The 25,423-nt window shown below is 42.8% G+C and overlaps 1 protein-coding gene across 1 annotated transcript; it reads left to right on the forward strand.

Moving 5' to 3' along the window:
- Positions 1-923: 923 nt before the first annotated feature.
- On the forward strand, positions 924-23,795 carry LOC142563933 (uncharacterized). The gene is made up of 9 exons (XM_075674661.1): positions 924-975; positions 3,596-3,809; positions 6,064-6,153; positions 11,461-11,526; positions 15,660-15,794; positions 16,954-17,070; positions 18,674-18,807; positions 20,528-20,606; positions 23,682-23,795. The coding sequence occupies exons 1-9, from the start codon at positions 956-958 to the stop codon at positions 23,745-23,747; spliced, it is 921 nt and encodes a 306-aa protein (XP_075530776.1). The 5' UTR covers positions 924-955; the 3' UTR covers positions 23,748-23,795.
- The last annotated feature ends 1,628 nt before the right edge of the window (positions 23,796-25,423 follow it).

The raw sequence follows: 25,423 nt of genomic DNA on the forward strand, positions 1-25,423 counted from the left end.
AAGAATACGGGAGTAAACGCTCTTGCACGCAACGTCACCACGGCGCCAGTTATGAGGCCGCCTTACACTGCCTCCGAGATTTTTCTCTTAGCGCCGACAGTACCGGAGGCCGCACATTATAATGGAGCGGAAAGTAAGTATATACGGGCTGGTCCAAGAATGAATGAAACAAAATGGAAAGCAAGAAGAAATGTATTCCTTAAAAACAGATTTACCGCGTTGTTCCTATTTGTTCTGGAAAACTCTTCACAATCCTCATTGGTTAATTCCCAAGTGGCGCTTAATTTCCACCAGCGTTGTTTGCTCTGGGTCATGCACAGTATTCATTTTGTAATTTTATGCTATCGCCAGTAGCGTACGTTCGCTTTTGCTCTACCTTGAACTTGCACCCACTCCTGCCTTGCCCGCTAATGGGCAGCCGGCAGCATTTGATAAAAAAATATTGCTCAGAACAATTTAGCACTATGTGGCATTTCTGACATACATTCGGTTCAGCATAATTAACTTACCACCACGGCCTCCAAGCTGTGGTATAACGAAGACACTAAAGGTATTCGTACTTTGAGTACCGTGCCATTCGCTTATTTTAAGGTGATGTCGATAATGGTTTTTCGCACACTCTGCCAGCAAGTTCTAACTTTCTGACATAAGAATACTTCGATCACAGTGTTTCCGCTTTCGCTTCATTCAAAGAGAGCATAATCGCTTTCTGAAAAAAAAAGAAAGAAATCTCTTTACAGCACCAAGAAGCGCCGGTTGAACTCGCACAACGGCTGTAGCCTTCGCTTTTTTGAGTCACCGTTTGTCGCGACAGCAATTGAAGCCGGGCTTCAGAAAACAAAACGAAAAGAATGCTGCTCGCGATATGGTGGTTTTGCGCACGGCGCCAAGCGTCACACCCCGCTCTATCGTACCATCCGCTATCGGCACAGTTGCTCGCTCAGCTTGCTGCAAGATGGCTGAGAGCACCGGAAGGTTCGTTCCATGATTTGAAATGTCTTTCGTTGACAAATGTTGTGTTTATTATGAAGGGATAGCTGGCACGGATTATGAAATAGCATGAGTTAATTTTACATGCACTGCTTATGCAATTCGTCTGGTAGGTTTCAGCGGAAAAAAGAACTTCGGCAAATTTGTTTGAAGCTGCGTTTAGTAATTATTCATATTGCGTCTCCTACGGATTGCGTTTGTTGTGAAACTGTTGAAACAATTAATGGCCGCCGCTTTATGGGTTATTTCAAATGCGTCCTGCAAACACACAAGTCGTTGTCATGGCTACGCACAAGTTCAATATTCTAAGGAATCGGCAGATCGTGAACATAAAGGATAAAGTGAAATATCGAAACTGCAGAAATGCTAAAATACCATAACAGTGTACACTATGTTATAATTGTGTGTTGTGGTATAGAAACTCGGTTAATAACATTTTTGTTATTTATGTGTCCACACAAATATGTTGAGTAACTTAGAATTGGAAGCGCTGAAATCGGCGGTGCGCATTCATATACATTTTCTGTGTTGGGTCTAGCTATCTTGTTCTTAAAAACGGACACATTCACTAACGTGGTCTGTGATAAACGTCAAAATGTGATTCAATAGCGTTTGATTTAGCTTAATTGCCATCTTCCGCATTTTTTTCCTCATTCTAAAATTAATCATGTTGAGATGTCGGTAAAGTGAAGCAAAATATCACTTATACGGCACGATCGTTGTACTTTTGCACATATTTACCCGGAAGTTTTGTGTAACGCTGTATAACGCTGTACTTTGAGGTAACACGAATTACTGACCTAACAACACAGTCTATAAAACTAGGCAAATGTGACTATTAGTCTGGCCCCAAACTTACCTTTATTTAGCTACCTGCTCAACTATGGTATTCTTAAAAATGTCGACCGTGATCAGCAGCAGATGTCTTAGTGACAAAACCGGCACGCTTCGCCGTTGTCTTAGAACACTTGGGGGTCGCATTCTCACCGATGCGGAAATTATGTACTTTGTTTAGGCAAGCTCTTATTTTTTTCGGCATAGAGGTGCTTCTCAAAAACACACATTGACCTTGTGAATGCATGTACAAGACAACCATCCTTACCCATTAACCGGTAGGTCAGCATTACTGTTGACCAACTGTATCTCGCTTAGTTGTGGAAAAATTTCCATATTTTATTTGGCACGTATTCAGGCAATATGAAGAATAAACAAAGCAATAAAAAGTTCTTGGCCAAGTTTTTTGTATTTGGTTGGTAAAGGGAATTATGCATGTGCCTGAGAAGTTGGCCCAATGGGATCATGGGTGATAAGCGCTAATTTTTTTTATTAGGCAAGCAGCTTAAAGGAATGATAGGCTGTCTAAAGATCAAAAATCAAGTAAACGAGACAGAATATTAAAACGGGGCATCAATACAGTCAGAACGTGCTAAAGCATAGTTCACGAAAAGTGTCCTTTAGCAAATTGTGCGTCACAACATAAAATTTGCACACCAAGCAATGCCAGATCACGTACATTCTCCGAAGAATAAAATTTAAGAGCAGTTTTTTTACAGCAATACTTGTCACTTGCCTACTCCCGGTGTATGCTGGTGTCTGCCGAAGAAATATCAAGTGCTTTGTCAGTTGATAAAATATATTTTTAAAAATTTAGAGTGCTCCGAGTGGATTCTAACCCATGTCCCGCAGAGCTGAAGTATGGGGTTTTACTTCTCAAACCGTCGCTATTTCTTTTCTTTTCTTGCATTGCATTTACTGTATCTAGTGTAACATTATCTACGAGAACTGCACCTACACTAGCCAACACATCACACATCAGTGGTCTGAAAACTACGTAGAAATCACCGTGTGTTTCGTGTTATTGACACTCTTTTAGGCACGAAACTACTACAAGAAAACTGGTAGTAGTTTTATGTGTGGAAAGGCGCGCTCTCGCAAAGCGGGCGCTACAAAAAGAAAAGCACTGTGCCCGCATTGAGTCGTCAAGCCGCTCCGCTGTAGCTGCTGCGACTTGCTGACGCTACATTCTACAGGTTAGCTCTGAACCATCACCGAGGGGCAATATCGGAAACGAAGCCAGCGATGAGCATAGAAAAGAGGAAGAAGAAATAGTCCGTGCCTTTATACACTTAACCACGTGCGATTGCCACTTCCACAACAAATGAAGTTTTATTCCCGACCAGAGAACGACAGACAACCGAAAGAATTATTGTGGTCAAAACGCGTTAGGAGAGGGTGTTGACTTCCGCAGGTAAAGCCTTGATCCTTCATTCGTGTCTTTCTTTCTTGAAGTAAGACATGGAAGTCGGCTATGTTAGACGAATGCTCGCTCTTTTGTAAAGCGTGCTTTTCTCTTTCAAGCAGGAATGGCCAATGACATTCAAGGCATACCTGCCACACTGAGCTCTTGCAAGCTGCATTCCGTTAACTTGAATAAAAGGCGAAAGACTCCGTGCTTCTTGAATGGTGCTTGAGTTCAAGATGTCACAAGTATCACTTAAGCTTTCACATACAAGTACCATCGAAAAATTTTGCTTGCTTTCATGAAAACCGATTTGCGCCAATTTAGTATATGCCAAAATCGTAGCACAACTTTTGTATTTTACAGCAACTTCATGATGGTAGGAATATCAGGAGGAAAACGTATTCCATGCGAAATCTTTCAAAAGGACAAGAGGAATCTTCCGCTCTGTGAAAACTGTGGCTTTTATACGCAAACACGGGCTACCCTAATATGCAAACACAAGCTGTGTGAAGAATGCTTCAACTCGAGCATCGATTACATCTGCAAACAGGACCACTGGAGGACAACCAAAGACCAGGTACTGCACGTAGTTTTTCTTTTTCCCACATCCCTCGGAAGCAAATATCTGCTCTCATTTTGCGTATTCTAAGGGTAGCTGGCATCATGCAACGGACCATACATGCAGTCGTCCTAGGCTCATGACCAATAATAGCACTTTATGGTTGGTTACTCATCTTTTTCAATAACTTCAATAAGTTTAACACTATATATATATATATATATAAATATATATATATATATATATATATATATATATATATATATATATATATATATATATATATATATATATATATATATATATGAGCGTTATATTATACTCATACCTAAGAAATACTGCAGGTTGTATAACTTCACATTTATACTAGAATTATTTTGTGAGGGTATATCTCAGTATCATATGGTGCAATTTAGCGTTCTTTTACGAGTGGGAAACTGCAATACTTGTTAGCAACGAACATGTAAAGTCCATAAAATTGTGTTTTTTGAGCAATATAGTAATTTATGAACCAGCCTTTGGTCATATTATTCATGTATGTGTCAATGTATTTGTTGTTAGAATATTGCAAACAATATTTCCTTATTTTGGGGAAGGTAAATTTGACTATATTTTATGAAGACACAAATTTCATTGCGCAAATAGGTTACATAGTCGTTCTGAAAGTAAGCTGATTCCACACGATGCAATGAAATGTATGAACAATGAACTGTGGCGAGTTTTCCCGGGCGCTCTTTTGTCATACTTGGCCCTTGCGCCACAAAAGACTATGTTCATCATCGTCTGGCGAGTTCGTTTTTTTTTGAGGAATCTCGACTTGATGATCAGGCTTCCGAGGTAAGGCCCATTGTGAATTCCAAATTACTTTTGTACACTTCTTTTTGTTTTATTTGCTTAAGACTGAAGCATCAGTATTGAGGTTGTTGACACTGTAATCACTCATTTGCATTCGATGAGGTGGAATGAGAGATAGTGCACTGGCATAAAGAATGTGATGACAAGTGATCAAGAAGCATGCCGACTAGGCGCGGGAACAAAATGTGATAACCGGAAAATGGGGAACTGCCAACATCCTCCGAACGATACTGTGCACGGAGTTTTCGTTGAAAATGTTTTTCGTGGTCTGCGACGTCCCACCAAGAGCCAGGACACAGGAAAAAGCCCATAATATTGGAACATCCTAATTCATGCGTAGCCTATATGATACATAAGAGATTGCCTAGATACTCTTATCGTATCTGTGGTGTATGTCACACAAAGTGCCAGGACATTGCAACAACCACAGAACAATCAGATAGCATGCGAAGCCTATGATGTATAATATTTCGCCTAGTTATTCATTTTTCAACATCTGCGACGCTCTTTTTCTGGGGAACTCGTACGGGTTTCCTTTATTGGTAAGTGGCACCGTCCGGTGTAGGACAAACTTTTCTTTCACCTTATAACTGTGACGTCAGATAAAGCATAGGGAAAACGCAATAATGACATAATATTTTATTGTCCCGCATAACCGATGGAACAGGATTTTTCCTTGTTCTTTCTATACTATTTGGGACCGTGACTTTACGGGAAGCGCCGTGAATGAACCGTGTTATGGCCAATGCATCATATATGCTATGCCGAGTTTGCTGCCTAAATATGCTGATTACAGTGAGGGAAAACTAACAAAAAGCCCATAATTGCATTTTTAATGTGCTGGAGTAAATTTTCGACCGCAGATAGTGCAACAAACCATTTGGTAATTGATTAGTACAGTAATGAAGTTGTAACTGAAAAAGAAATTCTTTGTTTTTCTAGTGATGTACTCTGCATAGGCAGAAATAAATGTCAAGAATTTGTTTCAATTTTCCTTAACGGTAAACTTTGTGTGGACGTTAGAGGGATAACGTATGCATACAGAAATTCGCCTTGATTGGGAGAACTCTTTTATCGACAGATCAAGTCATTGGTGAACCAATTATTGTTTGAATGACGTCCACGTGAGAATGACACAGTGTTGTTCCGTTGTATGTGTTTGATACGAACACGACATCTGTTGTTTCCACTTCCCAATATGCACAAACGGAACACGGAAACGCTGGCCCAAGAACTTACAATGCTGCCCCTACCTTAGCAGACTGCCTGGCGAAAAAATAGAAATAATAAGATGGTCCGTGGTTTGAAACTTAGATGTATATTTTATTTCAATTCCAAGTGACATTGAGTTAGTGCGATGTTTTGCGAGTTTTTGAGGATAACGTTCTGAAATACAACGTTCCAACTTACTTTTCAGGCAAGAAGAGGGAGTTCCACATCCGAAATACAGGATGTGCGTCTCTACTGTCCAAGATGTCCAAACCCAATGCCGTTCAACTATATGGTCGTAAGAAACTTTCAATCGTAGCCGTAACGCATGTCGCGAATCCTTGTATCATAAAACGACTTGAGGAAAAGCAAAGTTTGCTATGACGGAGTCTTTACTATCAGCGGGGTGACTCCATATCAATGACTTAGCTAGCAATATATCAGACAAGGCGGAGAAACGCGAAAGTGCGCAATAAATCATCTAGACGTTACCCAAACTTCAAGAAAGTCAGATAAGGACATTCTGCAAAAATTGGCTGTTGGAAAACGCACTGAGCAATTTCTTCTAATTTCACTTGATATTCGCCTTGTATTCGGTTACACTGGGACCTTTCATTCAGTCATAATGTCCTACAAAGATGTCACGTTCGCAAACTGTAGTTCGTGGATTTGATGGAACAGTCCCGTTTGCAATGTAGATCGGTAGATACGTGCCACCTGGTGTAGAGAGGGGCAGAATAATGATGCGGAAGAATTTTCGGTAATCGCATCACAGCTTTAAAGGAGACGTTTGTAACCTATACACTCAAACAGTCTGAACTACCCTTGGTAGCTTTATGAGATGCACATTACTCTACAGAACATTTCGACCGTAAAACTTCATAATGACCAACTTCAGACATGTCTTGTGGCGATGAGACTTCATATGCATATCATTATTTAATACTCAAGTTTATCATGCGCACGCGCATTCTTGTAGAAGATACTCTAAGAATCTGTTTGTGGAAGGCGAAATGTTCCCGTAACTGTGCTGCAGATTCAGGTCATATGCGTGAGACCTTTGTGTTCCGCCGTGCCATCCCTGCCTTCCTGTATTCCTCTCTCTCCAGCTCTCTCTGATGTTATGTGCACTTCTTCTTAACGGAACACTCATGAAGTGCACTAAATTAGCTTAAACTGATAAAGTACCAAAATTCGTATTCGTTCACTTAACAGGGACAGGTTGTTTATTAGAAGAGAAAATAAGTAGCTAAATTTCAGATTTTTAGATTTCGCACCAGAACGCCAAAGGCGGGATGTCAGGATAACGTCACACATTTCAGTGCTTTTTTTCTTTGCGTTTACGCCATTGTGACGCAATAAAACTTGCTTGGTTGAGCCTTTCTCTCCTTTACAATAGGATGTAGTGCATTTATGAATAATTGAGCCCAAGTCGAGTTCCTGTATATGCTACCAAGTGTAACAGTGTGCGAAGGTCCGCCACCTTCCGACTTATTGCTGACATTGCTGCGTTCGCCTATCGTAATACGTTCGTAAATTTACATTTATGCATACGTAAAACAGTTTTTAACTGTGACTGTCCTGTGGGAAAGATTATGCCGCGCCGGGCTGCTTGATGCTTTAAATTGAGTGATTTTCTGGACGAAAACTGTGATCCGTATATAGCGCACATTTAGAAGCTTTTTGGTGTAATCAGGTTATCTGGCGTTTCATTCAGCGGAATATATCCGACATGTGCTTCAAATGTATCTTCAAGAAGGCGTAAAGAACATTATGCTACTCGTGATTTAACGTGATTCCAGCAACACCCTCTATTCCACGTCAAAATGCACAGTTAGTAGCTTGGTTGCAAAACTAGGGCTAATTGCAAGCGCTTCCTTCCAAAATTACTAGCTGTGAACGATGAAAATTTGCTGGTGCAGTTTAGAATGCAGCGCTGCACACTTTAGCTTCATACAATGCTGATAAACGTATCTCTCAAATGGATGCAAGCAGCGAAATTATGTGATATGTCGCGTCCGTTTTGCAATAAAGTGAAATTGTGGTGTTTTACGTAGTTGAAGGCTCAAGAGCATCTGGCGTCCTTGAAGAAGCCCCAGCGCTGTACACCGAAATCCCGGTACACGAAAGTTCTTGCATTACTGCTCGATCTGAAGGCAGGTTTCGCCGTGTGCACTATTTCCTTTCATATTTTATTCCACACAGCACACAGGTAATGCAAAATCAATTTTCTCTATTGCTCCACAACAGCAGAATGCCACCACACTGCGGAATCAACCGTGGAATTGACAGCCTAGCTTAGGAAATAGTTCGGAAACTACTGAGAAAACTAAATGCAGCAAAAGAAAAACGGGAGAGCGCTAGCAGAACTTAACGCTTGTTTAGCGGCTTGCCACGAAGTGAAACATTCCCGCTCGTCATTTCATTTCCCACAGCACACAGGCGCCATAAAATACCTGTCATTGCAGCATAAGAATATTTGCAAGAAGGTCATTACAATGGCGGGTTCTTGTGTTACGGGTTTTGTGCCTGAAGCTTTAAAACATGCAACCTAATGGCATTTCCTAACAAACAGGAACTAACTTCCCATTGTTTAGTATATTTAGCTCACCCCTCATATTCTTGCAACTTTAAGAATTGACTAGTCGCGGTCAATCCACAAAAGCCATCGCAGTTGACGTTGTATGGCAGACCGTGCTGACTGATACATAGTAAAATGCAAGGCAAATATATAACCTGCTAGGGAAGCTTCCATAGAAGCTCGTAAATTTAAAACATGGCTGTTCAGCGGCTGTTCATGGAGCTTAGCGCCATCTGTGTTATGAGGAAACACTTCCGACTGAATAAAGAATAATGTGACGCAATATCCGTTAAAAATCATAAGTGACGTAATATTGTTGCCATAAGCACGAAATTTGTTTTGGTGGCCTGCCATTAGAGCTGTGTATTCAAATGCACCGCCATTCGAGCTGATTAGCGTTTCGAGCTTCCAATGGGGAAAGCGACGCAGCGGAAGGCCAGCCGTAAGGGTGCCGAAATCGCACCCTTGCCCAGAACATATTTTCTTTGGAGGCCGACGAAAGCTCTAGGTGTAGAGTGCTGGTCCCATCGTCGGACGCCAAGCCCATCGGCCGGCGCAGCCACACGAAAATAGCTTAAGTAAACAATTATCTGGAGGTCGTGACTCATTACTTTTGAATGAACAGGTTAAGGAACGGTGAAAAAACAAGCGCCATCAAATTCGGACACACGTCGAGAAGCAAAGCAGCACAACCTGAGAGGGGGGCGCATTGAACATGTGCACTTTACAAGCGCGCATTTCTGCACACTTCAAGCGCGCTATAACGTAAAACTATTCCAACCTTTTCTATTCCGATTCCGCAGTCAGCCCTCCGCGAATGGTCAAATATATTTTGAACCACTCCCATTTGACCTGTCTCTCCACTTGGTCTGTCGTCAGGAAAACCGTCGTAGCTCCCCGTCTGATATGACGTGTACACATTGATTATGCCTGATTTGACCGAACAAAAGAACAATAATTATTTCTGATTCGACGCCTTTTCACCATTAATCGGCTATTGGTCAAGAGTTGTCGGGCTGCACCCACTTTACCTGCCTGCCACGCGACGTCACAATACCGCGACAACTCATCGAGTCAAGGTGACGTGTGCGCGTTAAAGTCAAATCATTATGCCGAACAAAAGTGAATTTTCTTCTGAATAGCCGCAGGCTGCCCCGGTCCAAAAGAAATAAAAGATGGCTGCCATCGATTGCTCAGGCACTGGCTACTCGCACCTGCCGGAGAGCATAGGTTTATTTGCGTGTAATAAAGCTTTTTCGTAGCCGTGTAAGGTTATCGAGAACTTTCGGCACGTTACGACCTCGTTCTACCAGCTCTTCTTTGCTGAGGATCCATTTTAGCGTCATTTTTAAGCTTCCGTTGCATGCCGCCGCGATTGTCGACGAGCCACCGCAAGCTAAGTAAGGGAAAGCGGACCAATTGCGCCGGTACCACCCTCTTCACCCGGTTATCGATTTTCAGTGCAGTGGCTCAGCCCCATCGTATCCCTCTCCACTTGAGCGTGCTCCTCGCCTCTTGTGAGCCAATTAGATACGACAAGCCACGCAGTGAAGGCAACTTTATTCGTTTTTTGAAGCAAACAAAAGTGACCTCCTATGAACAGAGCTTTTGGTTGGTCTCTTCAGACAACCCTGCAGGTGACTGCCCGGTGCTTGCATCGGCGGTTACGCAAACTTGACGTCAGGAGATTGGAATAAAAACACATTGGAATGTTTTTACATTATAGGGACCCATGAGCTGCACTGCATTGCAATGATAGCAGCATCAACGGCCCTCCCCCTCTTATGGGAGGGAGAGGGGCGCTGAAGAAAGTTACTGGTAACGATAAAGTAAGTTACAGCTGTGTGTTGTTTTCTCTCCAGGCGTATATAAACTTGATTAGAAATATTATTGTCATTGAATTAATCAAGCTGTGTGTCGCTTTCAATATTTATGCTATTTTCTTTCCCACTGTTCGTTTCCTCCTCACATAGTCGCGCTTGGATCGCTGATCGCATAACCATCCATGCCGATGTCGGTGGCCATTTGGTCTGAACAGCTTTCTGTCCTAAGCTTCGCGACCTAGTCACACTGAACTTAGTAAAGTGCCTGGACGATTTCACTATAATTAGCGCAATAGGGTGCATTGCCAGTGGCGTAGCAACAGCGGGGGGCCGTGGGCCCCGGGTGCACGGGGCCAATAGGGGGGGTGTTGTCATATACGTCTGAAGACACCCGAAAATTTTCGATATCTTCGCCTTCCTCGACCACACCCGGGGGGAGGGGGGGTGAAAGAAGAGCTAAGGGCCCCGGGTGCCAGACGACCTAGCTACGCCACTGTGCATTGCAGTATGTCATACTGTGAACTCAAGTACAGGCACAACACAGGAGGACGCTAGGCTACTCACCAAAACATCAAATGCAGTTCGCACGAAAGCTGCGTAGGTGACAAACGACGCTGCCCAAACCTAGTGCTCAAACTGTGCTGCAGTGATGGCAGTAGCGCCGGCATCGGCGAGACGAGATGGAAGGACGGCGTTGCGCGCAACCTGTAAGGTCGGCTTCTTCTCAAAATTTTGAAGTTCTGCATGGCTGCGCTCGGCCAGTGGCATATGAGCATCGTGCGCAAAAGAGACGCGCAATTTTGGATTCCTTCGGGAGCCATGTAGAGTAACCCTGGGCTCAAATAGCCACCGCTAAAATACATGACATCGCGTCGAGCTGGTGCAGGAACATCAAGATGGTGACGTTACCCAACTTTTTTTAAAAACTTGATGACGACGATTTCTATCTGCATCTCCGTCAAAGCTGGTCGGCGACAATAGCGGCAACAAGCATATAAAGCGTGTTTCCAAATGTAATGAAGCGTTTTTTTCTCGCTTATCTAGCGTCTTCCCACGGTGAAAGTGGCTATGTCGTTGCGTGGAAAGATAATTTATTGAAACGTACCGCTCTACCTAATTTTCTTTTCATTTACCTTTCGAGTATTAATACAGTGTACCGAGCACTTAATTTCATTCTGCGCTTATTGCCAACTGATTGCAGGAACATATCAGGTCTGAGCATCCGGAATTGTTTGAAAACGCTGACGAACCGCTTAAGCGGTATCAGGTGAGTGTTGCTCCCAAGAATGACCGGAACAATTTCAATAAAATAGCTCCCTATGGGTGTTACCCTATAGAAAGTTAGTCACTCTGTATACATTTTCTCTACACTCCCGACACATTGTTTCGCATTCTTGTACAGTTCGATGCACTGTCAAAAGGAATACATGAGTGCAGAGCACGTGCAAATTTTCCCTCTTTTAATTGAACACCCATATTGCAGCAAATGAATCAATTAATGAAGCTAACAGCATTGTGGAAACTAGCACACTGCATCGACACTGATTCAGGCGTCAATTGAAGCTGAAGCGCAAATAACGTGGGAGCCACCCATTAGAGTATTTCCTTTCGGAGGATGGTTTAGCTAGGGGCTGACAGCGATGTCGCTTATAAAAATAAATCTAAAACACAGAAATGTTTTCATGAGACAAGCCATGGTGCGATCTCAACAATTGGTGGCATTTGAGAACAAAAGTTAATTTTAGGGCTGTAGGAAGCATATTTTTGGCTTATCTATCTCCTGCAGTTTTTTTAAAATGTGAGCCAAAAACAGGAAACTTCAATAAAAAGAGAAAACGAGCTTTAGAAATTTCTAAATGTGCACTTAAAAATTGGCAGTGGCTTAGCTCAGGCTATGCTAGGATATACGTAGCGTAAACGTACGGTTATCACCCAGTTTCATAGCATGTTCAGTGAAGCGACGAGTCTTAGGATCGTCTGTGACACTCTCTTGATCCTGCCGCTGTTGTTGGGAGGCCATGGCGCGGCGTTGAGCTTCTTGGCGACGTCTTTTCGCTAGGCGTTCTTCGCGCTGCTCCGGTGTCTCGACCGCATGTTTTGCCTTGGCACGCTCGTCCTTTCGACGCTCGACGGCCAACTGCCAAGCGACAACCTCGGGGTCGGAAGAATTTTGGTTTTCCAGTCTTTTGCGCCGACTGGCAGCGGCTCGACCCTCCTTAACCTTTATGTCAAGCGCGCTGCATCAACAGTCTCTCCCGCGCATATATACGCACGGTGCGCCCTCTTCGCTTATGCGGTGTGCCGCGCGGCACCGCAATCGTAAATGTAGCACTGGACGCGCACGGCGCCGGCGCGTCTTTGAGGACTGTGACGTCACACCTCTGGAATGCGCCACAGTCGGCGGCGGCGATGAGCGCGCGCTCGCTGCGGCCGCGGCAGCGGCGAGGGCGACGCAGCTGCGCCTCTCGTGACGTCACGCTGCTCTCGCGCATGCGCAGTATGGCAGGCGCAGAAGCACGTGAAGCTCGGCTCCAACCCGCGTAGTGTAGCTTTACGCTACAAAATCCGATATCGACGTTTTGTAGGCTGCATGCGTTAGAGCATCGAAAGCGGAGTTTTTAGTTGCTGAATTTGCAGCTTACTGGAAATCGTTAGAATTTTTACAGAATTCTGCAAAAGTCTCACTAACACTAGTTCAATTATATTCTAGAGTGGTGTATTGTACATGCATTTTGTCCGCTCTAGAGGTATTCGCAAGTTCAGTGTACAGAATCGTCATGACATTTTCCATTGCTGTGTAACGGAGTTGGAAATGCGATAGTTTCGGTTTTGAAATATGGCAATCTTTAACATTTTCGATAAAACCATTACCACCCTAAATCACAATTCAGCTTGCGACAATCGTTAGACTTTAACATTTATGTTTAAATGCAACAAGCCTCATCAAGTTTTTCGCAGTGGTTCCAGAGAAGAACGATTTCAAAACGATTTTTCTATTCGCGTGCATTTGGATAGGAGCCTCCGAATCAAAGCTTCCTCGTAACATGCGACTGTGTTGTGCTGCGTTAAAAAAGATTACCCTCCGGAGTTCATTTTTTCCACAAATAGCATTTGCAATCTGTGTTGCACGTATTTCCTTTCTTTAAGGACGCGTTCAAATTAATAGACTACTTTAGCTTCGCGTGATACGTGATCCGTCAGACCCACCGCGCATGCGTGCTTTATATTCACTGGCTACCGCGGTAGCTTACCGCGATTGCATAACAACATGGCAGCGCCCAGACGAATTTCGGCCACCGTCCTTCATCAGAATTTTCCTTTTCTACTTGCTCTCAGGCGTGACCCCAATAAATAATTGGTAAAATCAACCACCGTTTAGTCTAATCTCACGCTGAGTGCAAAACATTAGGAATGCTTTGTTTTCATTACTCAGATAAGGTTTACGTTTTGAAGCTCCTAGACTTAAGGCGATGGCATCAAGGGCTTTAGTTTGCAGCGAGCAGATGGCACCATATGAATAGCGCTGGTGATGCGCTTTCAATGGGGAAATTTCAGTTGTAATTCCTCACAGCATCAATAATTTGACATTGTGGTTCACTACGGTAAGCCATGACGTTATGCTAAAACACTGGTCTCGTGCGGTTCCGCGGAGAGGTGGCGCATGCCCAGGAGCAGTAAAGTGTCACGTGGCAGGGTAACGTGTCACGTATGCTAGATAGCTACAGCAATCTATTTTCAGGTGACGAACGAGTTGCGCATATTCGTGAGGCAAAAAAGTATCTCCTGACCAGAAAGTGTAGCGCATATTGCGCAAAAAGATGGGAAGTTCACACGATATAGCTGATGATTACTGTTTTCGGACAAGATAAGCACCGACGAATTTTATGGTGTTTTTTCTAAGAGTGTAGACTTGCGAATGTTTATGTACTAATTGCAGAGATTTCAGAGAGTTCGTGCGGAACCGCACGAACCTGGTTAAGAGGCCTTTTTTCTTTGGACGATCGCAGTTGGCCTGCTTACACACTTTGCTGTGGCCTGTCAGTAGAAAAGGAGACATAGCTGATAAAGTTGTTATTCTGACCTGTACACATTTTTATAGACACCCCACAAAATATAATATGACAGCCACTGTTACACAACAGCAGCAGTATGCCTCCCAAAATACTGAGAGTGAAAAAATTGAAATTGTAGCCAGAGCGACTGTCCAGTTGGCTACTGCGCAGTGAGAGAGCAGAAAGGAAGAAAAATACAGAAACAGAATGAGAAATAGACGAGATGAAATGCAGGGGAGGTTATCCAGACCCACGTACGCGTTGTTACCTGGTCATAGGCAAGTGAATGTGTCCAATAAACACCATAGGCTGTGATGGATGCTTGTGCGCAAGTATAAGTAGGTTACATGAAACTGGAAGGACCGTATCAAAAGGGAAATGTCATCAGTGACCGGAATACTAGAAACACTTTGCGTTATGGAAACAGTCTCCCTGTTGCCACGAGTAAAATCTATATTTTTTCAAGTCGTAACTATGAAATAGAATTGCAAGTGAAGGGCTAAATACAAGGATCGAACAAGGTTATCACACATGCGTACGCCTATAGCACCGGTCCTTTGTACTGATTTTTACGCTTCAGTTGCAGTACCTCGTCTCAAAAATGCTGAATTTTTACCCTTCTCAAGATTATAAAAGGTTAACTATGTTTCGCAGCAGTAGTGAACTAGGACATTTAAAAGAACATTACCAGAAGTGAAATTTCGTATAATCCCAGAACAGGAATTTCAATTCCTGCCGACAATAAAGAAAGAGGTTAGACCAACAGACAAACTGAAGACTAACGAAGATTACGGAAAGGTACACCTTGTTGCAATCCACTTCAAGTTCAGTGAGTTTGTGTTAGCCAAGTTTTTTCGGTCATATACAATCACGCAATAATACTAAGGCAACTTATCCTCAAAGGAGAGTTCTATGTTAAAAAAACTGGCTTTTCAAATAAGCACTCTGTGTAAAGTGTGAGAAATACTTGACGAACGCATAAAGTAAAAGCCTCTTATCAACACCCTTGGATAATGCGCAGACACCATTTTTTCATAATAGGTTCGCCTGATGCGATGACTACAGTGTTGCGAAGGCCAAAACGTTTACGTCGCATAGTTCACAGAATGTTAGGCTTACAGCTGGTTTTGTTATTGTTATCAAGTTAGATGCATGAGAGAAAGCATACCGCACGGAGTTTCCTAAAGTGCCTTAGTTTATGAGGTCATAAACGAGATCATTTAATGTAGGCGTAGTGAAATGTGATGTTGAAGATGACATTTCGGGAAATTTTGGAAACTTGATTAGTTAGAAAAATTGGCAACCTATTCCTTTTAATTCCTTCTTTGTCCCTGCTTTCATAAATCAGAGAGAAGTGAACGACACCGGGAATGACTCCTTTAAGGACGATGGAAAAGCAAGGCAACGAGGTGTCGAAGATATGCAAAACATGGTGCCATCACCAAGACATGCGTGCATAGACGCACAATGCGACACTGAAATGGTACGAGCAATCTTGAATTTACAAAATTGCAGCCACCGCCACAAACAGCAACAGGGTGGCGATTCTAGAGGTATCTTTACCACAACAAATAGTCGCCTTACCGTAGGTGAGGTGCAGTTTAACAATTTCTTCAAAAGAAATTTGCTAGTATCTCGGTCCCCAAGAGATTTTATTAGCTGTGAAAATTACCACGGTAGTAAAAACGCCACACTGTTCTCACATGCCTATCCACGGTGTAGGCTGCAGCCGCAGTCCAGTCGTACGGAAACGCCCTCACTAAACATCGACTGTGGTTTCAAATCTTCTTGGTGGACTGCTGCCTTCCATACCATCCTACGGTGCTTGATTCTGAATGCGGCTATTAAATTTTTTTGTTTATTTTCCTCTGCAAGAATTCCGCCATCTTAAAGTGAAGATTTCATTACGTGGTCAGCGAAAACACGGATCATCTGCAATGGTTTACATAAAGGGAATGGTTTTCCTGTAACGATTCCAACGCTACCATAGAGAATAATTTCATAGCGACGCATATGTTTTCATGCGAACAAGGAATACCGAATGCTAAATTTATTCTGATATGTGTCAAACTTATGTGTGGGTACATCTGTTATAATCATTTCTCCTTGGGGTATAGCATGTACATCCATCTCTTATAACTGGCTCTCCCTACAGTAGCTCCTGAAACAGCATACCAGGCCTCTCGATAGGCTAACGTACCCATATAACATATATATTCGCTCTTATCGCTCTACATACAACTGTCTCCACGCCATTCTTCCCTCGGGAAACATCGAACATCGCCTTCGTGCACGTGACATCACTGCGTGGACTTGTGCAGTGTTGTGGAAAGAATTGGTGTTTGTGTTTCGGCTTAGCTTGGGAACAGTGGAGTGCACAAGCATAAATATTGCATGACATTGAAGTTGTGACCAGCTGGGTGCACAAACATAAAAATTACTTGAGGCTACACACGGCGTGAGATGAAAAAAGAGAACTGCATGCTCCAAAAGAGTTTCACTTCGCATATGTTCTCAAATCTGCGTTAGATCTGCATAATTGTTTTCTTTGCTTCAATGACTAATCATAGGTAAGGGTAACTCGCATACTTCGATGTTCTTTCTGGGATACTTCAGGTGTTTGTAGCCAATTTCCTTTGCAGATGACTGACGACGACTCGTCAGACTCCCTTCCAGGTGCTCCTGATAAGGAAAAGCTAGACCATGAGATCGGGACCTGTAAACACTGCAACACCCCACTGGAAAAGAAAGCCATCGAAGTAAGAAATAATCTTGCATTTCAAAGGGAATGAGTTCCTTCGGCTCTTTCCCATCCTTCGCGGTTGGTGGCCTAAGTTCTTTCGCCGGTGGAATAAAGAGGGTGCGGCGCCATAGGGAGGAGGAGAGGGCTGCTGCGGAGGCGGAGTCAACGTATGGAAATGAGGTTACAAGGGTAGAGGGAATGGCGCCTCGGTGTCCGCACGTCACTGGTTCGTCGGAGAGGCGCTGACGTTACGCTAGAGGGCGGAGATTACGCCAGAGGTTGTGAGTCGAAGAGGCGGCTTGCTAGTGTGCTGCTGCGGCGAGTACGAGTGGAAAGGAACAGAAAGAGGAAATACGAGGCGAGGCTTGCTGTCAATGGAAGGCCGCCGTGACCACCGCGCGACGAAAATGTACATTGCCGGAGTGTCACGAAGTTCAGTAATAGCGTGCAGACGCCATGACTACCGGAGAAGGAGAAGAAGCGCTGTACCAACAACTTTCACAGATAAATCAGTGGATTTAGGGTTTAACGCTTGCATTGGAAATCCTGTATTCGACTGTTTCTGGTGATTTCTTTTGTCGATAGTAAAATTTTGCGGTCTACAGTACCCGTACTTTTTATTGCACATAAAACTCACCATGCGCTTACGGAAAGGACCAACAAAACACACAACTATGGTGCTTCGCGCGCACAAGAAAACATTGACAGATCACCCTCGAAGACCGCGAACACTCGCTTTCACAGCACTGGGGGGTCAACGCTGGCCACGGACACCGATTGCCTTGAGCTGTCTCTCACTTCAACGCATGTGCCGCATTTGAGATTACGCGGCTACCTACAACACTACGCATGCGGAAAGACAGCGCATGTGACGAGACCAGCCACCTGAGCTCGCCCAATCTTTGCACCACCAAGATGCGACACGTGACCCGCCTGTGCGTTCAGCGGCGTAGACAGCCATGCTCCGCCACAACCGCGATCAAAGAGGAAACGCGCTCACTAGCAATGGCTCCGTGGTCAATAGACCTACCCCCTGCACCGACGCAGGTTTTCCTCTTGTTCTTCTATCGCCTTTTATTGCGTTCACCCCTCTCCCCAGCACAGGGTAGCCAGCCGGTACTTACACTGGCTAACATCCCTGTCTTTCCTCCCCTTTGTCTCCTCCTCCTCTTGACAGCGTGTTCAGCAGTAAAGCCGTCGCGACTTTTCGTCTATTAGTTTCGCCCAGTGAGCTCAATATCTTTCTTTTACTTCGTCAATGGTGACACGATTTAACTTCCAAATTTAAACTTGCCCTTAACATGTGAAAATTGGTGGTCACTCTTTCAAACAACCATTCGTTGAGGTTAATGTTCACAATCACTAGATAATGATTAAAGGCAATTGCCTTTATTGTTAACTGACACGCTATGGTGCACTTTCAAGAGCAGAGGAACAACATTCGATATTGTTTTGTGTCTGCTGATAGAAGCAGCAACTTATTTGACCAGCCGGTCAAATAAGTTGCTACATCGTTAGCTACATCGGATGTAGAAAACGTGGATGTAGCAATATTAACTAAGTGAGTAAGAAATACAACAGCGGTGAATGGTTTCTACAGATGTCCCTTGAAATTGCAGGAGCACGAGGCAACGTGCCTGTACCGTAATATGACTTGCCCGAATTGTAAAGAAAAAATGGCAGCCAAAGATTTGGACGTTCACACGAAGACGCTGTGCCCCGCAAAAGAAAAAAAGACAACAGACAAGCTCAGGTGAGCGATCTGTTTTCTTAAGCGAAATCATGCATTATAGAACTTCCTTATCTCATCAGCAATTAATTTGTTTTTCGCGTGGCATCACAAAGCTGGATGTGTCTATGTGTAATGAGAGCTAAAGCGGCCAAAAGGTGACAGTATTTGTCGATCAGTTTCTAATGCAGAATAAATAAATAAATAAATAAATAAATAAACAAATAAATAAATCCGTGAATCAAAAACTTCATTAGGCATCTACGGAACACGTTCCTACTACTCCACTTAGGCTGATAGCAAAGAGTCTAGGATCCGAAGTAGTACAGTATTACGTGTGCATGTAAGATGCACAGAAAAAGAATAATAATATGTTAGGATAGGTACCTTCTAATAGTTCACCAGAAGACACGTGAATATTTGTAAAGCTATACAGGCAACTATACTTATTCGCGTTCAACCGGAGAAGTTAATGCATGTACATTTTGTCTTTCTCTCGATCAGATTTGTTGAAGCTTAAAAAAAAGGATCCCATCCTTTCTTTGAAATAGGAATCGCATCTTTATTGTGCGCCTCTACTAGGCCCCTTCTAGTGTGTGTCGCACGCCCCACGCCCCTCCATTCCACGCACATCTATAGCTTTGAACCAACGACATTCATTTAGAGCTGTTTTGGCGTTGTCCTCTTAATATAAGCGGTATACCTGAGCCCACCGTGCAGCAGTCTACCTAGCAGTGAAGATGTTAGCTTTGCCCACTATTTGGTTACTTTCGCTTTCACAAGCTGCAGAAGTTTAATGCACATAGCACGGGAAAATACCAAAATATATTGCACCCACGAAAAAAGACACTTCTATCACAGCTTTTGATTACATGACGAAAAATAAGACGGGCCGCAGGGGAAGCACAGAAAATTCTTATGCACAAGCGATGACTGCAATACCAAAATAGGTATCACCGTTTTCGGGTCTATGAAGCGTACTGAAAATGTTAACGTGCTCTGGATAAACTCCGGTGTAAATAACTTCGACCCATGGTAATAGGCAAAAGGTTTTGCCTCACGAACAGCTTGTCGTAAATCTCATGCTGACCGCTGTCATCCTCTGAGCATGCGCACCCGTGAGGTTACGCGATCTCGGAAACCAAGGTCGGTGCGTCCGATTTCCCGTGCGTTGGCACTACAACCATGGGCCTTCAAGGGGTGTCCAAATACAGGCGCCAGCGATGGGTGGATTTGAGTGCAAGAGACCGATCTCAAAGGCTTTGATTTTGCCGACTGCATGAACCGGAAGCGATTTCGGGAGCTGGAAGTCATGGCGGTCATGCTTTGGAAAGCAGCTATGGGAGCAATTAAGACGGTTGACAGTAAGCGCATCCGTTACATGCAAGGGTAGTCGCCCAGTGCAGAAAAGACCGCTGGTTTTACAGTTTCATGAAAAACGTTATTTGAAGTGGGAAGCGCGTATGGATATAATCAAACTGCGCGTGAGTTTTTCAAGAAAGCTAGTTTGATACACAAGTCCTGCAGTGAAATGGCGCATGCGAAATACAAGTACTTAGTGAACGATTACAACAGTGATAACGCCGTTTTGTCAATTCAGGGACACATTTGTTGTAGTTGTCTTGTTCTGTGTAAACCTTCAAAAGGGAAGTTTTGGAGAGAGGGGTCCAAAAAGCAACAATAAATAGGCAATAATGGCGATAAATGTCATAATAACAACTCTGCTCTTCTAATATACTTATAGAATACAGAGAAAAAGCGATGACAGCAATGAAAGGAAGGAATTGATGGCTGACGTCCAGGAACTGAAAGAAAGAATTCACGTAAGTTCAAAACGACACTTAAGGAAAATAACATTCTGAGTCATATAGATAGATTATTTGTCAAAAGTCGATCATCGTTTTTTAGGCAAATATATGAACTTGCTGCGTAGAAAATTGTGACCGACGGTCCTTTTGCTGCTCGTGAATTTGAATTTCCCGCGCCAATGCAGACAAGTTGACGTAATCCTCACATCACCTCATTCTGCCACTCTATCTCACGTCCTCGTCTGGTGTATGGTGAGAAAGAGGTGTGCTGCCTGGATTTTTTTATTCGTCATTTTCTTGCTATGCAAAAGAGCTGTTCACGCTCTTTACACAATGACAACAGAATAACAATTTTCTTATTAGAAATTGGGATTTTCAATTAAGCTCGATTTATTAAGTTTATTGCAGTGTTCCAAGGCCACTTTGCAGCTGATATATTCGTGTTAGGGAGCCAGGGGGAATGTTTCTTAATTTATTTGCGTGTCATGTGTTTCTTTCCACAATAGTGTTACCTCAGTGATACAGGCCATCAGTACACAACATTATCCACGACAGGCAATCAGTCAGCAGACTCAACGAACCACAGCAAACGAGATAGAAACGCAAGCCTGACTCAATTTCAGCTAAAGAAATATCGCTGCTCGGGATTTCGACTAGGCAATATAAATACCTTGTTAAGAACACCAACCGCATAAGTTCACTTTTACCTTTAGTTATTGTTGAGCGAGCTTTTATGACCATCATATTTTATTGTGAGCGTTCATACGATTCCCTTTCGTGTGTCCTAATTAGGTGAACCGCTTCACTGACCAGCACTACCACACAATCAGCCACGTAAAACACCCTGTGATTTTCTTTAACAATTTATTGACTGATTAACGCGTTAAAAGGTTTAGGAACAGTGCTGTATTGAGCCTTGACTTACCATTGTGCCAATATATTTGAGTGAGAATTGCAGCATTTGTACCTAGCAAAGAAAAAAAATAAACATTGCCCCTTAGAACTTCTAATTTAGGTTTTACTTTATTCGATTCTGTCACGCTTGTTCCTTGTTGTGGACTCTGAAAAATGTTTTTACGGGCTAACAAAGCAGTTGTGCGCAAATGACGCCTCAAGAATCACATAAACATCAGAGGCATTTATATTGTAGGGCGCACTATATAAGTATACTCACGTTAACTTTAGCGATTCTGGCTAGTTCACTCAGTTTACTTGAGGGAATAATAAATGACGATTTTAGGCTCTCTTGAAGCAAACGAAGGACATTTTGACATATTTGTTTTCGTCAATTACGGAGAGTCAGATTGAGCAGTGTCTGAAATCGCACTCGCAATGATGCCGAGATAGAAAGCCAGTTTAATTTGATGATCATAATCTTAGGCTTTAGCTTAGAGTCGACCAACACTTATTACACCACAGCGGCATTACAGTGTCACCCTCATTTCATGCCAGACATGAACTATTAACCAAAGGTTCAACAGGTATGTTGAGCTGGGGCCTAACTACCATGCCACCTATACATATACACGAAAAACACATAAATACTTTCCTGAGGTGGCCACCGGACCGATTTTAATAACATTTGTTGCATTTGAGAGATAAATTAGATTATAGGGCCTGTTAGATTTTTGATGAAAGGACACACGAAGTTCAGAGATTCGTAGCTGTGCACCAAAACCACATATCGCAGTTCTATAAGCTCCATTCTTAAGACCACCAAAAGCGGACAAATTCGATTTGTCAATTTATACCTTACGTGAATTTGTTAAATTGTTTACGAGGGTTTTGAAAGCGTCCTTCTCATATATTAGTGGTCTGCTTGAGAGTCATGTATAATACATTAACTTTCTCTGAGTTAGATGTATTATTGCATGCAGTTTACAGAACTGTAATATTGTTTTTCGTTGGTGAATTAGACAGTTCTGAATTTGATAATATTGTGTTCTGGAAATTTGCAATATTCAACAATCTGAAAAAAAAATTGATGACATAAATCTCAAATTAGTTCAGGACAGACACCACAGTTTATTTTTTTTTCTAATAAGTGGAACAAATGTCGTCAGTTTTGGCGATGTGGTTGCGCTAAAGCACCATTTCTCTTTGCTATCTATTTAGACAGGAACCCCCGGGTTAAAGCTTCCTCTTAAGATAAGAAAACGTAAATTTATTGTAGAAAGAAGTGTGCTTTTCTAGCTTCCTGTTGGTTCAGCACTTAGCATTGGTGGTTGAATTCTAACCTATTGTTCTAAACCGAAAAAGATAAATGAACTGGTGATAAATAAATAAATAAATAAATAATTAAACCACATAAAAACGAAAGCATCAATTTTGTTGCTGAATACGAGCCCACATTATTTTTTTAATCCTTAGCCTTTTCCTATAGCATGTGTGTGGTGCTTTCCACACAACTGCAGAACAATTTCTGTAGAACGAGGTTAACCGTTTTCGGCTTACGGCTTTGTTTCTTATTCCTTTGATTGTCCCTAGTATGCCGGCCAAAATACAGACTTAGCCGTCTTATTTTGAAAGTGGTTTACCTGCAGAGGAGATGCCATTGGCTAGGGCGTTGCTGAGATCGGGGTACCCCCCCCTCCCCGTCTGCGGTGGCGGCATTTCGATGGGCGGACTGTAAAAAAAAGAAAAAAAAAAGCTTTCGTGCACTTATAATCATATGCACGCAACTGGTGAAACATTATTACGAGGTCCTGCACTACGGCGTGCCTCATAATCATACTGTCGTTTTGGTACGTAAAACCCGGTGCTTGGACGTAAGAGCTTGAAAAGAGGCAACGCTGGATGTTTTTCAGCTCGTTGCATTGACATATCCGAATGTACTTGCCGCTTAGACTTCAAGCACTGTAAAACGGTGGCAGCACTTGTATAGTGAAAGCAATAATGACAACAACTGGCAAACAGAGGGTTGTCGGCGGCAAGGTTGAAGAGGTATCGCGTACGACATATCTTGTTTGAGCGTTTGTGATTTGTCGCATTATTTTTTACGGAAGGAGCAGTTTCGTGAGGAGAGTATTAGTCAATAAGAGTAATGTACATTTGTTTATTTGCTGACAAAAGCGTTTTTATTTATTGCAGGCACTAGAAGAAACGATGAATCGAATACAACCACCATTGCTGAAGATTATCGAAAGGCTTTCCTGAGAACGATAACAATTCGCCTGGGAAATATTACTTTTCTAGTTTACGGAATTGTTTTCAGCGTTTGGGGTCGATTGGCTAGCTAACAGTGCACCGTGAATAACTACACTAGATTATTTTGCAGAAATCTGTCTAAATAGCAGGGGAGATGGTTTCTTATGCATTCAAAGAAGCTGCGTTACCTCTTGAGGAAATAACAGTAATCTGTTTTAAAGCAGCCGATGCAATAGCTTTCTTCAACCAATTCGCGTTTACTACAACTGCATGCGTTCAATCACAGGAAGTCAACAATGGAAATGAGAATCCTGTAGTATTCTCTCTTGTTGCAAGCATCCAAAACAGCGTTACATTAATAACAAGGCTGACAATATTTCAGCGCCGTACTCCCAAATTACTCTCATGAATAGCAACGATAAGCCCTGATCATATAAAAATGATAGAAACAATGGACACTCCATGAATGTGTAATGAAATATCCTGCCGTGTGTTGGCTAACGTTAAACATCAATACGCCTTGTCGTAGTTATTCAAGTCTTTTGAATTTTTTGCGCTCATTATACCCCGGCGATGTAATCACCAGAAGAACCCCACAATAATGGCGCTTTTCATGTTTTAAATACTCATATGCTCCACAAACCTCGTATCTAAAAATGTCACATGAACATGATGTTTTCCATATTAGCACCGGTATTTCTAAAAAAATATGAAGGAATTATTGTATGGAAAAATATGGGGATATACGGGTTTACTTACTAGGGTTTTTTTCCGAAATCGAATGCAAGGGGCAGCACATTATATATGCAGTCGGTCAAACCGATATACCACATAAAAACATGACATCGAAAATTCCGTCCGATCATTTGGGTTTCTGTCTAAAACCCACATACTCCCAAAACTATAGACGAAGGTCAGCTCAATAAGCTCAATAACAATGCAATCGTTTCAATCAATCACAAAATCACTGGACATCGAAGTTATGGGGTATCGAATTAAGCTCATCACTGTCTTGGATCCAAGAAGAAGAAGCGCCTCCTTCCACGAGGGAGCCTAGGCTCACGAGTCCGCGTGGCCAGAGTCTCGGCTGAAAATAAATATTGTTCGTGGTGATTTAAGCCTGGCTCCTCGCCAGTATACCGTATGCCACGTTAACTTACTTACAACTTACTTACAAGGTTTTCTTGAAATCATATAGAAGGGACATTATGTCTCCATTGAATAATGTTTGTGTTACCACCAGTCGTGGGGAAAGTTGACACCCGTACCATGGATAAGTTTATGAATATCATTTTGGCATCACGCCCCCGCTGAAAACATGGTAGTTCCAATGGTTCTATTTGTCGACACGTTCTGTTACACGGGTAAACCGACAAATCATGGCACCGGCTCAGCGAAACATCCACCATGGTGAGATTATCACAGCTTGCAGCAAAAAAAAGCGCTTGAACAGAAAGGCACCTAAAACGCCACGACGTGGATCTATCTAGGGCTCAACAAGTTAACAAAATGCGACAAGATTTTAATCCTTACAGGAACCCACACCTTGCCCGGTTTATGCTCACATGTGACAATAAGTAATCAGGCGCATCTGCGCACAACATTGGGCGATACCCCATCGTTAGAAACACGCTTTAGCTCGAAGGCAACTGCAATTTTATTACTAAAATACATGGAAAATGGAG

The sequence above is a fragment of the Dermacentor variabilis genome, chromosome 11 (genome assembly GCF_050947875.1).
Source record: "Dermacentor variabilis isolate Ectoservices chromosome 11, ASM5094787v1, whole genome shotgun sequence".
Classification (NCBI taxonomy): Eukaryota; Metazoa; Arthropoda; class Arachnida; order Ixodida; family Ixodidae; genus Dermacentor; species Dermacentor variabilis.

Bases quoted from the DNA above. Each gene is read 5' to 3' on its own strand.
- LOC142563933 (XM_075674661.1), top strand. From the start codon at position 956: ATGGCTGAGAGCACCGGAAG. The intron at 3,810-6,063 runs GTACTGCACGTA...CTTACTTTTCAG, and splicing joins GGAGGACAACCAAAGACCAG to GCAAGAAGAGGGAGTTCCAC. The intron at 17,071-18,673 runs GTAAGAAATAAT...TTGAAATTGCAG, and splicing joins TGGAAAAGAAAGCCATCGAA to GAGCACGAGGCAACGTGCCT.